Genomic DNA, 16862 nt, shown 5'->3' with positions numbered 1-16862 from the left:
TAGCCATGCAAATAAATCACTGTTTTACACCATTTACAAGGTTCAATGTATCTCCACACTTCATTGGTAGACTACCGAAGGCCCTGACATTTAAAACGAGACATTGAGAACTTTTAAAAAGCACTGGTAGTTTACTTACAAGACGATTTATACAGACAGTATCTTCACGAAGTTTAGCGTTTGCAGCCATCTTGAATTTAGTCACGATAAGTCGAGTGACGAGTAAGAATGAACAGGTATGATAAGGGATCAGATTCCAAAAATAATTCAGTGGAAATGCATTGATTCCAGTTTCTTACAGTAGCAGCAACTGGAATCCATGCATTTCCACGGAATTATTTTTGGAATCTGATCCCATATCATACCTGTTCATTCTTACTCGTCGCTCTACTTATCGTGACTAAATTCAAGATGGCTGCAAACGCTAAACTTCGTGAAGATACTGTCTGTATAAATCGTCTTGTAAGTAAACTACCAGTGCTTTTTAAAAGTTCTCAATGTCTCGTTTTAAATGTCAGGGCCTTCGGTAGTCTACCAATGAAGTGTGGAGATACATTGAGCCTCGTAAATGGTGTAAAACAGTGATTTATTTGCATGGCTAGCCCGATGCCGAAGCACCACAATTGAAAAAGCTGTTGGTAGCATCGGCTAACTAGCGACAGATTTTGGAGTGCAGGGGACAAGCCGAGATGGGCTATGAGACATACGTTCACACTCGGTATCATGTTTCAACACACTTTAGGTCAATATCACACCGGAATTCTCCTTTAACCCTTTCGTGCCCGTGCCGAACATTCCATTTTTGGTGCTGGATGACCTCCTTACACAAAAAACCTTATTACTTGAGTATAATACATACCATCAATGGGATATACATACCATTGTAATCAGAAGGATCAGTTCTATCAAATGATATAAAATACATATGGTAATGTTGATACAGTAATGAACAGTCTTTGAAAATCCTCTCCAAATGTATACCGAAATTTGTTAAAATTTAATTTCATTCACATAAAAATTAATTTTCATCATATTTCTATACGAGATAGAGAAAAATATAGAGTGTATGACATGTTCAGCAAGTTGTGGGCTATTTAACAAAAAAGACTGAATTGGAATATCATTAACCTTTCAAAAGTTATGATAAATTTAGTGATCAGTGTAAAAAAATGCAGGAAACGGGATTTAGAATGTTGACAGAATTCACATTCTCTTTCTCACCAAAAACATAAAAGTATGCATAAAAACTAATAATGAAGTCAGACACAATGGTTTAGATTTATTTGGTCCATAAGAATAAACCATTTATTTGTATATAAGCAAATGCTACAGTCAATAATAATGATATATAAAAGAAAAACATGTACCTTACCAGTAATACAGGAAGTAAGTATACTGTATATTTATTGAAGATCAATTCTGAATAGAGACATAAAATACATTTGATTCAACAGATACAACTTCCTTATATAAATTAGTTTAATATGAAAATGATATACATCTATAAAATGTATTATTTATGAAAAGCTAGGAATACAATCAACTTCAACAACACTCAAAAATCAATGTGTTCTAAACATTTGAAAGTGGATTACATAGAACAAGCCTGCCACATATACACACAAACTCACACACACACAGACACACACACAGAGGAGGATAGGGAAAGGTGGGGTGGGGAACCTGAAGGTTAAACACAGAAGACCTATGACTCATAACGAAACGCATCCCCTTCTGTAGAATGCCAAATCTGACAGCAATTTTGTTTACCAAAAAAACAAAGTCACCTACCGCTAAACTCCAGGCCATACAAGCTACTTTAGTGTTATTATGTATTGTTTTTATAACAAAGCCAACAATTTTTCTTTGGCTCCTGCTGTACAGGAATATGTACTTGATGAAAAGACGACAAAGTAGTAGTTGGAGCAGCTGAAGGCGAGGCGGAAAGCTGTTGTGATAGATTTTCTCCAAAGTCTTTCTGGCTGTAGCTACCAAACCTAGGTTCAACACCAGATTCTGCATTGCCAAACTTGAAATAATAAGAAACTACTGACAACGGCAATGTCAATGGAGAAAAAGTGTACACAATATGTATTTTTCATTTGGTCAATGCTCCCTGATCCCTTCAGAGACTTGGTTCCCTAGTAGCAATGGATATTAGGGAGGGAAGTGAAGTCCCATGTCAATGATCAATCCCAGAAAACTGTGAAACTCTTCTGGGGTCTCTTCGTCCCATGCCCCTGCACTGTGTGTTTGCATACGACGGCCTACTAAGCACAACCTCCCACCCGTTCCGGTTGGTAAAACCACATATGCCTGGGACAACAACATATAAAAAACAACATAACAAGTCTATTTCACAGTGTTTTAGTGGCAGTCTACACCAACCTACGCACGCCACCTAAATCTATACCTTCTTCCTCCATCCTCACATGGTCTTCAACATTGTGAGCGCAAGCTCATCAGCAGTCAGCTACCTCTTCAGGCCTGCAAGGAGGTCTGTGTAGGTCTTGTCATCCTCCATCTGAAACAACAGTAAAATCATACAAATGTAATACCTTTATTAATTTAAAAAATAAAATCACAAAACTACAGATGCGTGCGTGTGTGCACATACATACACAAGAAGAGGTAGCCTAAACTATTGAAGCATTCAAGAACTCAAAAATATTTAGAAGTATGAAAAGTCATTTTATTACACATGGGTTTAGCTACCCTAAATCTGATTGCCTGGCTGGCATTAAGATAAAGACAGATTACATTTCACCTAGTAACTAACTGCTGAAATGCAATAATGACATTTCTGACATAATATGTGATTTCACATCATGTTTTCTATGTTTTCTATAACTAGATATTGAGAAGAGTAGAATATCAAGTCATGCCATCTTAGAAAATGTTGAGACAAGCACGTCTGATGTTTGTCATTTAGAAGTTAGCAAGGTAAAACAGTTCACTACAAACTGCCTAGCTGCTAGCGAGGTAACAACCCGAGGAGAGTCAATAAGTTAATTAGCACTACATTTCTGACAGAATCCGTGATTTCACATCTTGTTTTTTACAACTACATTGAGAGGAGTAAAAATATCGCTCAACTTATTTCATGTAAGAGAACGCAACTTAGAAACGCGGCGCCCATTGATTTATTCAGCTTTGGTATGCTATACTGACTTGCCAATATAATTCTTACCTAACAAGCAAATTGGTACTAGAAAACAAACTTACTTACAGGTTATATACTAACAGGTTTTTTAATGAAATTGTCAAATGAAAATAACTGATAACAAAAGCAAACGAGAATACTGCAAGCAGTTCAGAGTAATGCAGCTAGCTAGTGCTAGTTACATGACGATGCACTTAGCCCCTGCTATGCCATAATGTTGACGCTGATGAGAAAGCATATTACTGTCAAATGACATGATTTTATGACTACAAATTAAGATGAACCATAAGTAGAAACTATGTAAAACATATATTACCTCAGTTTATCCAGCTGTGTGGTTTCCAGTCGAGGTAAACTCCAACGAAGTGCAGGTGGCATCTGGCGGTCAATGTCAAAATGTACTGACTGAAGTGAAACATTTTTTTCACGACTCATCTTCAAGTATCCAAAACATTTCGCGCCATAAACCCCTTAACCAATCATATCAAATTGAAGCTTATGTTGTCAGCATTTCGGGGAAGATTTCAGAAATAAAATCAGTCATTGGACAGCTGAGATATTAGATGATTGGTCATCGTTAAAATGTTAACGAAATTAGAACGGTCAGGCTTGTAAGGGTTAAACTAATAAAGTTCATTTTCAAGATATGTGACTGCTATGTGAAATTTCAAATGCTTACTCATTGCATTTGAACATTTATACATTTTATTATGATAAACAAATGGTTTGGTTTGTTTTGCCAGCTTTGCGTCTACACGGCGAAAGTAAGCCGGCAGTTTCAAAAATCCCCACTTCCGAAGCCGGTTACAAAAACGATCGGTTACAGTCTCCTAAACTGCCGGCGTCGTGTACACACAAGGCGTAACCGATAACAAAAACTCACCGGTTTAAAAAAAACGGCGTTGTGTAGACGGCCCCTTACCCCCAAAACCCATTCTACGATTGTTGGTGTTTCACACCTAGCCTGTCGCCAAAGTGTCTGGCCTGCCATCAGAACAATCAGAACTTCATCTTTGTTGGAGAAATGATATGTCAAGACAAGTCAAGTCAGATTTATTTGTATAGCGCATTTAACATGCACAGAGTGCAACCCAAAGCGCTCCACATATAAGACATTGTCATTGACACAGACTAACAAAGACAATAGATGCCGGACGGAGCGGCGTAGTCGCCAGCGTACCCGTGACACCAAGACATACATTTAAGAAAAAACAAACACAAAAGATGCCGGACGGAGCGGCGTAGTCGCCAGCGTACCCGTGACACCAAGACATACAAGACCTACAACAAACAAATTAATAAATTAAATAAATTTAAATTAAAAATAAAATTAGTCCAATTTCCAACCGGCTGAAAATGTCCAAGGGCAAAGATGACCTGCGTGAAAACTGCGCACAGCTGTGTCTTCACGATGCAACACCAACAAAGTTCTTTATAACTGACCCACCCGGAGAATTCACTGGCAGTCTGGAGAGCACTGGGAGGACAAGACAGTCCGAATTTGTGATAGGCGACCCTGCTGATTGTCAGCTCGGTGGTCCTAGACAGTGAGCGTTTGTTGTTTCATGGTTGACGCTGTCATCAGAGTTTCTTAGCACTCAATCCAGACTCTAGATGCTAGCATGGCAGCTCGCAAGTCAGCCGCAGCTCGGTGGTCGTGGCAGCTGCAGATCTCTTGCAGATTGACGTTAGGCCCCCTTGCTGAGCAATCCCTCCGTCCAGACATTGGATGTGCATCGTCACGGATGGATGAGGGACTTCAGAGACATAAGGCAGGCTAGCCAAGGCGCTCATCAGCCCAATGGAAGCTGGTTAACGTTAACTTGACGTTGATGGTGTCAGCCAAGTTTGTTAAACAGAAAAAAGGACTAAGGGACCGTTCGTTATTTATAAACGGGATCACTGGAGGGATTTTGAGTGCTCCGATCAAAAGTTGCATGACCCTCCCCTGCCTGCTACATAATTTTCAACGACCCTCCAGCAGCATTTTCAAAAATGACATGACCCTCCCCGGCCAATTGTCGAAGTCTTCCGCCCACGCTCTAACGCGTTAAGAAAACACATCAACATATTATGCTACCGCACTAAAACCAACCTCTGCTTTCTGATCTTACACATCACACTTCACCAAGATGGTGGCCATTTCAGTAGATTTACTCACTAATATTGTTGTGGAAACACAATAAGCATGGAAAATAAATGCACACTTCCTGCAACTGCATTAGCCTACTTGAAAAGTTACTCCTCTAGTAAGTATTCACATGAAATAAAACAATAAAGCATTGAGACCATTCAACAAAGCACACTGGGTAATAACAAATTCAACACATGAACTTGTTGCTATGGACTCGTCTCTAGGCTTCCTCAGTCATTGTAAAGCTGCCGAAGCTGAACATTATCCAAAACTCAATTTCTCAGACGAGCGTCAATTTGGGAGCTTACTACACTCCTTCCTTCTCAAATGACTTGAAAAGGCCGTTTGCACAATTTCACAAATAATCACAGGGACCGAAAAATACCTAACATGCCAACTTTTTTTCCGGGTTTATCATTTTAACGTTTCCCCTCTGTCTTGCCGTTTTAATATTTTCCCGTAGAATATCCCATATTAGGCTACTGTAATACTCTCATTACATTAGTCCTGCATTCTGGCCTGTCTCTGTGTTGTCCTGTTCTTACCCCTTGCCCTTCCAGTGAAACAGATGTATTCAAATCATCGTTTTGCTTGCTTGAATGCGAACTCAGAGTGATGTTAACCTAGGCCTATTTAAGTTAACGACGTGGTTGTCGTGAGAACACGATTCATTAGCGCTTGCAGTGTTCGGCCGTAGGCTATGCCTACGTGCGCACCTGCCAGGCTACTCAGCAGCTAGACAAAGAATTCCCTGTATATTCACTCCAAGTCCAAAGCTAGAGATGGGCAGGAACAAGGTCAATGAGTAGAAATGCTTGTCAAAACGTTAGGAGCTGGATGTGTGGATGAATGAAGCACAAGTATGCTTTATGTTAAGCATGCACACTGTTTAAAGTTAGGCTACACGGTAAACTACAAGTAAACCAAAGTTAAATTTAGCTTTTTTAGGGCTGGATAAAGTTGACCAAATGGATATAGGCTGTTAGGCGTGAATAAAGTAGGCTACTTTGTTGCTCCAACCCTTCCAACGTTAATGGGGACGAATGTTGACATTTTCCGTATTTTGCGTGAGAAACCCGGGAAATCTCCCTTATTTTCATTGTTCAATGTTGACAGAGCTATGGAACGAAAGAGAACGTTATATGGCGACAGAAATCAACAATCAAACAAGCCACTTTGATTTTTTTGCTGTTTTCATTAATACAAAAGATGGGTGACCCTCCCTCCTAGAAAAACAAAAGTTAGGTGACTCTCCCCTCAACAAAGAATAAAAAGACATGAACCTCCCCTATTTTCCTCCGGTGACCCCGTTTATAAATAACGAACGGTCCCTAAGAATAACACAAAAACGATCGAAAATAACATGAATAAAGAGTGATTACATTTAACTAGAAAAATAAATACAAAAAATTAACAGAACATTACATAAAATTACGAACATTACATAAATACAAACAAAAACATGATGCCAGACGGAGCGGCGTGTCTCGCCAGCGTCCCCGTAACCTAGCAACCATAATCACGATATCACTCATAATTCGGTATGATTCATTACTTACAACAGATTTAAACTATGATACAGATATATTTTCAAGAGCTTCTTGATAGCATTATATTCTATTCTGAAAACCTCAGTAGCCTAAATAGCAAGACAGACTTAAGTAAGCTAAGTTTCTCTTGTATGGTGGGCTACGTAGGCTACTTACAGCTCATTTTATTAGCATTTGTAATATTAACTTTAAAATCCACATTTTATCAACAATCAGTCACCAACATCTTCCTCTGAAGCATTGTTTCAGTCGTGAATATGAAAATGAAACCACTGGTTTGTCTTTGAAATTGCAGGAAGGTTTACTAAAGTGAAAGAAATATTTAGCAGAACACATTGTAGTATAAAGGATACAGGAACTGTTTAGTTCTCATGGAGCTAGTGAAATTATTTTTATCCTGTGGGTAGTTCAAGCTTTATTATGATAGTTAAGTTAGTCTGTGAGACCTCATTAAACAGCTTTGGAAATATTGTAAATTTCATACATTTATTTATTATAGATAATTCCAGGGAAGAAATATGCTACACGTGTTGCACCTAACCACCTGAATGTCTACATAAACCTTGCCAACTTGATTCGGGCAAATGATTCACGTCTGGAGGAAGCTGACCAGCTTTACAGGCAAGCCATCAGTATGAGACCTGACTTCAAGCAAGCTTATATAAGCAGGCAAGTTTTTTCTTCCACCTGAAAACTACTCCATACATAATTCTATTTCCTGGGAAAAGCCAAAGTGTGTTAACTTCTTTAATTCCAAGGATTTAATCATTTTTATTTGTCACATATACAAGGTGTAAAATGTATAGTGCAATGATTGCTCAACTCTGTGAACTCTGTCAATGAAAAGAACACCATGACATTGATCGCTGTTTTTGCCACATATCAATGTCATATTTGCATTTCTATGAAATCCCTATTTTTCTTCATACAGCCACTCACAAGAGTATGGTCACCCCTTTAGAAATTAGAAATTAAGATTAAACTCATCATTGAGGCCTTTTGGTGATGGTGTCTGTAGAGTAAATATCCAATATGCCTCACATCTTTTAAGTAGCAAGTCATGGTTACTCCACCTCCGTGGTAAACTAACATGTTCAATTAGGATGTACACGACATGAGTGGAGGCGCAAGTGATGACACTTTTTATTGGAAAAGACTTATTGTTGTGAGAGGGTGGCGAAACGTGCTTGTCTTGCTTGTCAAAAGGAGGGTATTCTTGTCAGTTTCTTTGCGATATAAAGTGGTCGATAAAGAGGCACTCTTCTGAAAGTAGTATGGGGAATCGTGCAATTTTAGGAACGGTTCATATAGATTTTTGCAACTGGTGATTTTTTACTTGCTAGGACCCCATTGAATACAAAACAACCTGTTTCCAATTTTTTTCTTCATTTTCAGTGCCAAAATTCAAGATTGTAGACAATATATGCAGAAAAATAATATAAAGGCTTACAGTGGTCAATTGTTTTGATAAATATACATATAATAAGGTAGACAAGTGAGATACAGACTATTTACAAAAGATGTATTGCATCATTTGCCAAGAAATTTGGAGAAAAAATGGGAAAAATAGAAAAACATTTAAAAAAATCATTCATTTCATTATTGAAGAGTTCAACAAAACATTGTCACTCAAGTATTTATCCTCACCACTGTCACTGTCTTTTTAATATTGGTGCACATCTCCTCAGAGCCTTCACACCTGCAAAGTTGTGTGAATGGTAAGTTGTTACTCTTGCAAGAACACCTTCTACTGCATTGGCTGACAAGACAACAGCACTTCACAAGCTCCACAACAGCCTGTGGTGCTGGTGGAAGTTTTGACAGAACAGGAGCCCATTGCCCATCAACAATTTGCCTCCATCCCAGTGATGGTGAGTCAAGAATCTTTGGAGCAGGCACTGTATCTTGTGCCCAAACATTTGCATGCCTGTGTGCTCCCAGAATTTCAATTTCAACTTAATTTCACTTATAGAGCGTCAAAACATTATGTCTCATGGCGCTTTACAGAGTGTTAAACATTCAGACAGAGCCAATGAGTAACAGGGGCGAGGAAAAACTCGCAAGAATTGGAGAAACATATCGGATGAAACCCTAAGCAGATCCACGACTCAAGGGCCTGACCCATCTGCCTGGGGTCAGTTACAGGACAGTAAGGTCTATATACAGAGAATAGAACATGGTATTTAGAGCCACCTGAGGTATATGTTACAAAGTGGTTAGATGGTTACATAACCAGTATGATAATGCATGAGTCCTATTTAGTGTTAAGTTCAAATAGTCCAGTGTAGGGGATGAATTGTCCATAGGGATTAGGAGTTGTCATCGGGCAAGTAGTGGGTCTCTAGGCTGCGCGGGCAGGAATCCGAGCATGGGGACAGCAAAAGACGAGGCTAGGACAATCATAGGGATGGGATTTCCCTAGTTCCCGAGTTCCACTGAAGGGCTTTAGCTGTTTGAAAACCATGTTTTGAGGAGCTGACACACAAATTTCTCACATCCAGCTAACACGTCTGGAGATGGATGAGGACCTACTACAAGCCTACAAAGTGTGTTAATGACATCATCATGACTTGATTGACTTGAAACCTTTCCTTTGCCACGGGATAAACAGTAAATGGCGGGACAAACGGTTGTCTTTCAATTTCCTGACAGGATACAATAGGATACCCGATAGGTCCACCGACTCTATGCACGTTGTGATTGGCTGGACCAAAGTTTGGTTTTTCCACCTCACAAGCCAACGGAGAGTTGCTAGACTACCCCTGGCTAGAAATTACATTTGCTGCCGCTAGGGTGCGTCAAGATTTCTAGGCTGAGATGGATCTTTTGTCGACGTTCTCCAGTGCCCATGATAATGAGACTGTCTTTGTTGATGTCTGGTACCCTGTGAAGGGCAAGCACCAAGACATCTGTGTGACATGTGTAGATATGTGGGGTTTTGCCAAAATTACTTACTGCTACTGCCACCTTTGTGTGTGTGAACTGTGACTGGCAGTTTACATAGTTCAACAGCTTTATGAGCAAGGTAGAGGACGAGGTTGGCTTTGGTTTCCTTCGATCCCAGAAAGCTTTAAAGTCTTTAATTGGTGTAGTCTTGTATTTTGTATCCCTTATCATGTGCTTTTTCCCATTGTATCGACCTGTCTTGTCCTGTCTTTCATGGAGTTTGTGATGGTATAGTTAAATAATAAGTAGCCTATATGTCATTGTAGCCTCGTGCCTCACTTTCAACATTTTCAAAGAAGCATTCTGCCAGATCTTAGCAACAGTTTATGTCACTTTTCCTGACAACCATCTCCTGCACAACAGCCATGCCATCTATTAAGATGCTATCCAATGTGTGTGTTAATTGCACTGAGCTACTCTCTGTAGATTGTTCAGATGATGCTGTTTCTGAAACCAGTCACAATTCATGGATGAAGGCAGACTTAGCTGTAGTGGGCAGCATTAGGCTTGCATATAATCAACAAATTCATATGTTCCCACAATTTCCTGCAAGTCCTGTTAACAGAATTATTGAAGACCAAAGAGCTCATTGTGGACTTCAGGAAGCTTTCAATCTGAGGAGGCTAAAGAAGGTCAGATCCTCAGATCATGGTGAACTTCTACCCCTGCACCATCAAGCGTATCCTTACCAACTGTGTGTATGGCAACTGCTCTGCCCACGACCAAAAAGCATTGCAGAGGGTGGTGAAAACTGCCCAACGCATCACCTCACTCCCCTCCATTGAGGCCATCCAGGGCAAGTGATGCTTGCATAAGGCGCACAGCAGGTTCAGAGGAAGCTTTCCTGCAGCTGAACTCTAGCTCTGCATCCTGGTGACAACCAACCTACAAAGCCACCCCCGCCCAATGCCTCCTTGCCTGTGCCTGTTGAGGTGTCCATGACCATAGCAATCTTGACAGGGACAACAAGGAGGCAGACCCCCCTCCCCCCCAATGTATGTTGTTTATACATTGTTCACATTACATAGCCATATTTATTCTTCTCTTATAAAGTAACTGCTAACATACACTGCACATATTTATATTACTCTAAACCTTATATAAATCAACTGTATACTACTGTCTACACTGCACTACATCTCTTGACCTGTCTATGCACCACCTGTCTATACTTTGTATATCACATTGCACTTTTCTCCTTTTTTGCACTTCTGGTTAGACGCAAACCACATTTCATTGTCTTCATACTTGTACTCTGCAATGACAATGAAGTTGAATCTAATCTAATCTATTGTGGTGAGTGCAGAACATTACTTTAATTCAAATGATTATTAGGTTATGTGAAGGAAACTTAATCAGTCAATGTGTTTTTCCGGGTATGCCAATAAATAGCATAATGGTGGTTACACCAATCACTGGTTGATAATCATGACATCTCATGTCACCCATGGTCATATTTATTACCTAAGTCATTCAATTTTATTAGAAAATGTATGTATATAATGATAATACCTAACATATATCCATTTAAAATGTTTAAAAAGGCGATTAATTGCAATTTTTGGTGATATATCAGCCATCTTGGATTTTGGACCTGTGCAGTCCGGGAAAAAATTGGAAACAGGTAGTTTTGCAAACTATAGGGTCTGAAGAATTGAAAAACTTAATTTGCAAAAATCTATATGAAATGTTCCAAACACCTTTTTTTGCTACATATCGCCCTGTACTAAAGACCCACATGTCCAAAAAATGGACCTTCTCCTGGCTATAGTCCATTGTAAACGTCAAGTTCTCATTAAAGCTATGCAACAAGGCAAGGAATTAGAGGAATTCTTCCACTGAACCATGATAGAGGCAAAATACATCATCAATGCATCTATACCACTTCCAGATTTTTGACAAATGTGTGTTTGTTTTTTTTTCAACATTCATGACAAAATTTCTTTTGAAAAGACCAACAAACAGATTTGCATTATTAGGTACGCAAATAGAACTCATGCTTATGCCAGACACCTGTAGATAAAAGTCTCCATCAAACAAGAAATAATTTTTCTTCATCACCAAAGCGGCTAGTCAATCAGTAGCTCACTAGGCGGAGTGGCAGTATTGTCTTGGTCTTTTAAGTAAAAAGCCAATGCCTCCAGTCCACCGTCATGCGGAATATTAGAATAGAAGCTAGCAATGTCCAGTGTGACTAGAAGGACTTCATTAGGTAGATCAGTTACATCCGAGATCTAATTTATGAAGTCAGTAGAATATTTTGTATAGGCAGGTAATGTGTGCACATAGGGTTTGAAAAAATTCAGACAAAGGCGCTAATAAAGAACCATTCTGCACAACTATAGGATCCAGGGCGGGGGGTCAGTCAAAGATTTACGCACTTTTGGCAGTGTATAGAACACAAGACGAACTGGGTGCTAGCAATATAAAAATTCAAACTGACTCTAAGGAACCGGAAAATCAGGGCGCAGCCCTCCTGTGCATATTCCCCGACACAAACAGCCTTGATATTGCTACTACCATGCCTCACTGAATAACAGCAAATTTCCGTGCCTCCAACTGGGACTCCAGGAGCAGCAGGATGTACTAGCCAAGTCGGACTCCACCTGGCGAGCCTCACACTGAGTCATAAACACCCGTCATCAGTAAACTAGAGTAGTTTAGTAGAGTAAACTGCCTTTGTAGATGTCGCACAGGCCTACTGTATTGTCTGCACCACAGGCTCTGGCTCAGGGGTCAGGCCACCACCTCCTACCGGTAAGGGGTGGAACAGGGTACTGCTCGCCTAAGACAACAGATCTCTCCGTACAGGGAGCCCTCAGCGGACCGTCTAACAGTTGTATTGCTGAAAGTCAGAATCAACCTAATCTGCTCCATCTGCACCTGCAGAGGATAGGCTGGAGGACAGTGAAGGGCTGAAAGCTGTACTGTAAAACCTGGGACCATGACTGCAACCACGGCTTCCCAACCCAGGGAGGGACCGTCATCTCAGGGAGAAAAAGAGCCGACAATGTGTCAACTCCCTGGTCATGAACAGGTCGCCCTCTGCCCTGCTGATGTGAGACCAAATCTCCTCGCCACCTGGGGGTGAAGTATCCACTCTCCTAGGCTTGGACTCTGTCTTAACATGATGTCTGCTGCAGAATTCAGTGGCCCCGGCACATGTATACCATAAAACTTCAAATAATAGCCGAGTCCCAAATAGACGCCTGTCTCTTTTAAACGCCTGGTGTGGTTACAGGTTTGGGTTAAAGGCCGGTCTCAAATAGAGGCCTGGTCTGTTTTTTAGTTTTGGGTTGTATTTAATCTTCTAAACCCGTCAGATCGTCTGTTTAAAACCCAATTCACACCAAAGATTAGCAATGAGACGAAACCGTTGCAGAAAGGAGTTGCAGCGCTGTGAATTAGATGTTGCACGTCGTTGCAAGCCGTCGCAAAGCGCAAAGACCATGTCTAGTCACAGTTGCAATGTTTTAGAATGTTGCATCAAGTTGCTGGTTGCTGAGGATCAGGACCAGCAGCCTTACGTGCATCAGTCCTGTTCAGTGCTGAACACACGTAGGTGGGGGAGAGTGTGCCCTTTAGTGGTGACTGAGTAGTATCTGCGTCATGACGTCTCAACGGTCTCTATCCCTGAATTTCATTCATGACCGTGAAAATAGGTGAACTTGGCCATATTAGAGCCGCTATTATTTTGCATTTTATACTTATAATAGGCCACTTTGAAGGGTTATTTGAGATGTAGAAGCATCTCAATGACCATTGATAGAAGTAGGATGCACCAGAGCTCAGTTGAAAGTGTCATAGCAAAGGGTCTGAATACTTATAAATGGGATATTACCACTTGCTTTTTTGTGGTGTATTAGAGTATTGTGTGTAGATTGATGAGAAAAAAATAATAATCCATGAAATGAATAAATGAATTGAATCCATTTTAAAATGAGTCTGAAGCATAACAAAATATGGAAAACTTTCCATTTGCACTGTATGTGTCCATTCCTTGATTTCATCTTTTCAGACTAGCGGTATTTTGAGACATCCCTCTCTCTCTCTCTCTCTCTCTCTCTCTCTCTCTGCACAAGGTTCAACTAGGTAACAGTGCTATATCAAATGAATGATTCATAATTAATACTTTATTGAACAGACTATTTTAGTAGGCAGATTTTCAATAATCAATTTGATAGCATATCCCATCTTTGCTGAGCAAAGGTTTTGTGGAAAGGAACTAATCAATATAGACACCTGTCCCACATATAAGCAGCTTATAAGCCTGGCCATTAATTAATTTTTTACGGTATTTCTAATAGCAAAGATTTTCAACATCAACTGAAAATAGTGGTTTTGGATTAAATAACAAAGTTCAAAAGGGTTTCTTAGAAATGCTATCTTGCAAGATAGAATGATATTAAATTGGAACGTTTTTCAAATCACAAAGCAATTTGCAGCTCTAATATTTACTTTGAATTACAGGGGGGAGCTTTTATTGAAAATGAATAAACCTACAGAGGCTAAGGATGCCTATCTCAGGGCCCTTGAGTTGGACCACACCAATGCTGATCTCTGGTACAATTTGGCCATTGTCAACATTGAAATGAAGGAGCCTGCAGAGGCCCTAAGAAACTTCAATCGCGCCCTTGAGCTAAATCCACGGCATAAGCTGGCTTTGTTCAATTCAGCTCTACTCATGCAGGAGTCTGGTAAGAGACCATTGCATTTCTGCAGACTGTTTACACTTTTTAATATTTTCGGTTCCAGCAGATTTGGAAAGCAGATGAGGTCCATGTGTGATGCATGTAACAATACAAACCTGCAGAACCTGTCTCTACATTATCTAGTATTCCGAGAGGCAGTTTGTATGTTCTATCGAAAAAATCTGCTCTGATATTACATTGAATAATTTTCAGATCCCTAATATGATAAATCCATCAGGCTTTTAATTTGTCTTTCCCTACTGACCCAATAGGTGATGCAAGACTCCGTCCAGAAGCAAATCGGCGTTTCCTCACTTATATAGAAGAGGAGCCTAATGATGCAAATGGCTATTTCAATCTAGGGATGCTTGCCATGGATGGCAGTGAGAATGAGGCAGCTGAACACTGGATGCGTAAGGCCATCCACATGCAGGCTGGCTTTCGAAGTGCTTTGTTCAACTTGGCACTGCTCTATTCCCAGTCCCAACGGGAGCTGGATGCCCTGCCTGTGTTGAATGAGTTGTTGCAGTACCATCCTGAACACATTAAAGGCCTCATTCTAAAAGGAGATATCCTAATGAACCACAAAAAAGACACGCATGGAGCCAAAACCTGTTTCCAGCGCATCTTGAGCATGGACCCCACCAATGTGCAGGGCAAACACAACCTGTGTGTGGTCTACTTTGAGGAACGAGACCTTTTACGGGCTGAGCAGTGCCTCCAAGAGACACTGGCCATGGCTCCACAAGAGGAATATGTCCGCAGACACTTGAACATTGTCCGCAATAAGATGGCAGCAATTAGTGCTTCGGGGCATGTTCTGTTACCAGTAGAGGGTGCTACTTCCTCGGTGACTGAGGGGGAAAGGAAGGAGAGGAAAGGGCAGGCTGTTAGTGCAGAAGCCAAGCAGGGGGATGGGAATGAGAAGAATGTACGGAAATCCTCCCCTGTAGAAAGCTCTGACAACCAAGGCCAGGACCAATCAACAGACCTGGAGGGCAGCCAACTTGACAAGCGGACTAAGAGCAAATCCACAAAAGAGATTAAAGACATTGAAAAAAAAAGAGCAGCTGCCTTGAAAAGACTAGAAGAGATTGAGCGCATATTAAGCGGTGATTAACCCTGTTGTTTATCTGTCACAGGCTACTTTTTATAGAATTTAAAGCACAAATGTGCATCCATTCTCAAAACATGTCCTGTTTGTCTTTGCATGTCTTATTAACTCTGTGTCAGAGTTCCTTATCAGATACTGTTAAGTAAAATGGAGACAATAACATTTCTCTGAAGACCGTTGAAAGAACCCATGCGCAAAACGGAAAATAGAATGGTCCTCTTTGCTGTGATTTGATGTTAATTTATATGTTTTATGCAAATGATTTCTTTTAAAATCACTGGATCTTTGTTTGTTAGTTGATCTTTATCATTCTGTGATCTCATGATCATGCCATTTTAAATATAGCTGCAGAGGGGCTTAGATAATCATGACATCATATTGCCATTGATTTAATCTTGAGTCAAAGCTTATCACCTCCCTCCAGCTGGGTATGGGTGAGTTCCTGCATGCATTGTAATCTTGGTGCCTTAGTTCATACAGTAGTTATTTCATTGTGTTAACCCCCTATCCCCTAGTTCTTACATAGCTACACCATTTGGCATTTAATTGTTCGCAAAATCTTTTCCTCCTTCATGTTTGCATCATGTCCTTGTATTCTAATTAGACAAGTATTGCCAGTTAAGAGTACTCTGTTTTAACCTGTAATTATGTTAACTTTTTGGTCACTTTCATATAGGACTTTGCATAGGTTCTTCTTTCTTTTTGTGTCTCAATCTTCATCTTGCCAAACAGCTTCAGAAACTTTTGATTTGTTATCTGATTTAGATGACAATATTGCCTGACAGATTACACCTAAAGTCTATCTTTGGCATCATTGGCAAAACAATTCATATTTACCAGCACAAAGCAAATATAACACACAAGCTGTAACCTGAACCTGAATTAAGACAGACTGTTTTCCTTTGTATTTATAGTTGATGGCTAAACCTATGTTTAAGCATTAAGATATCAGAATATGTATCAGTTTTCACATTGGAATTTTAAAGATAGTCTTTGAATATTTGCACTCCCACTAATAAAATGACAGTATCTCCAACAGTGTCCTGTTATAATAATCCTGTAATAACACATTTACAGTAAATATTGTTGCGATGTTTTTATACCCTCACTTGTGCTCCCCACTAATTACCTTCATCTTGGGAACACTTAAACAGGATTTTCCTGTCCTGTCACAGAGTGGTTGGAACTTCAAACAATGTAATGGTTCAGCCTTGAAACCAAGCTTACAGTGTATTGTTAAAAATCAGTGTTTAACCCACATGGT

At 40.0% G+C, this 16862-nt stretch overlaps 1 protein-coding gene across 2 annotated transcripts in view; it reads left to right on the top strand.

Moving 5' to 3' along the window:
- The window catches only part of tmtc3 (transmembrane O-mannosyltransferase targeting cadherins 3), an 83341-nt gene extending 66707 nt beyond the window's left edge, over positions 1-16634 (top strand). For both annotated transcript variants that reach the window (XM_076302623.1, XM_076302625.1), the window contains 3 exons: positions 7347-7516; positions 14264-14490; positions 14757-16634. In XM_076302623.1, coding sequence (XP_076158738.1) covers positions 7347-7516; positions 14264-14490; positions 14757-15604 — 1245 coding nt within the window. In that variant the 3' untranslated portion in view covers positions 15605-16634. The remainder of the gene's footprint in view (positions 1-7346; positions 7517-14263; positions 14491-14756) is intronic.
- Positions 16635-16862: the final 228 nt, after the last annotated feature.

Source organism: Alosa pseudoharengus, unplaced genomic scaffold, assembly GCF_046254945.1.
Source record: "Alosa pseudoharengus isolate Yale_2024_CS ecotype anadromous, Long Island Sound unplaced genomic scaffold, YU_APseudo_1.1 YU_APseudo_1.1_scf_10, whole genome shotgun sequence".
NCBI lineage: Eukaryota > Metazoa > Chordata > Actinopteri > Clupeiformes > Clupeidae > Alosa > Alosa pseudoharengus.
Note: the sequence above shows the minus strand (reverse complement) of the source record. Positions and strands in the feature narration are given on the sequence as shown.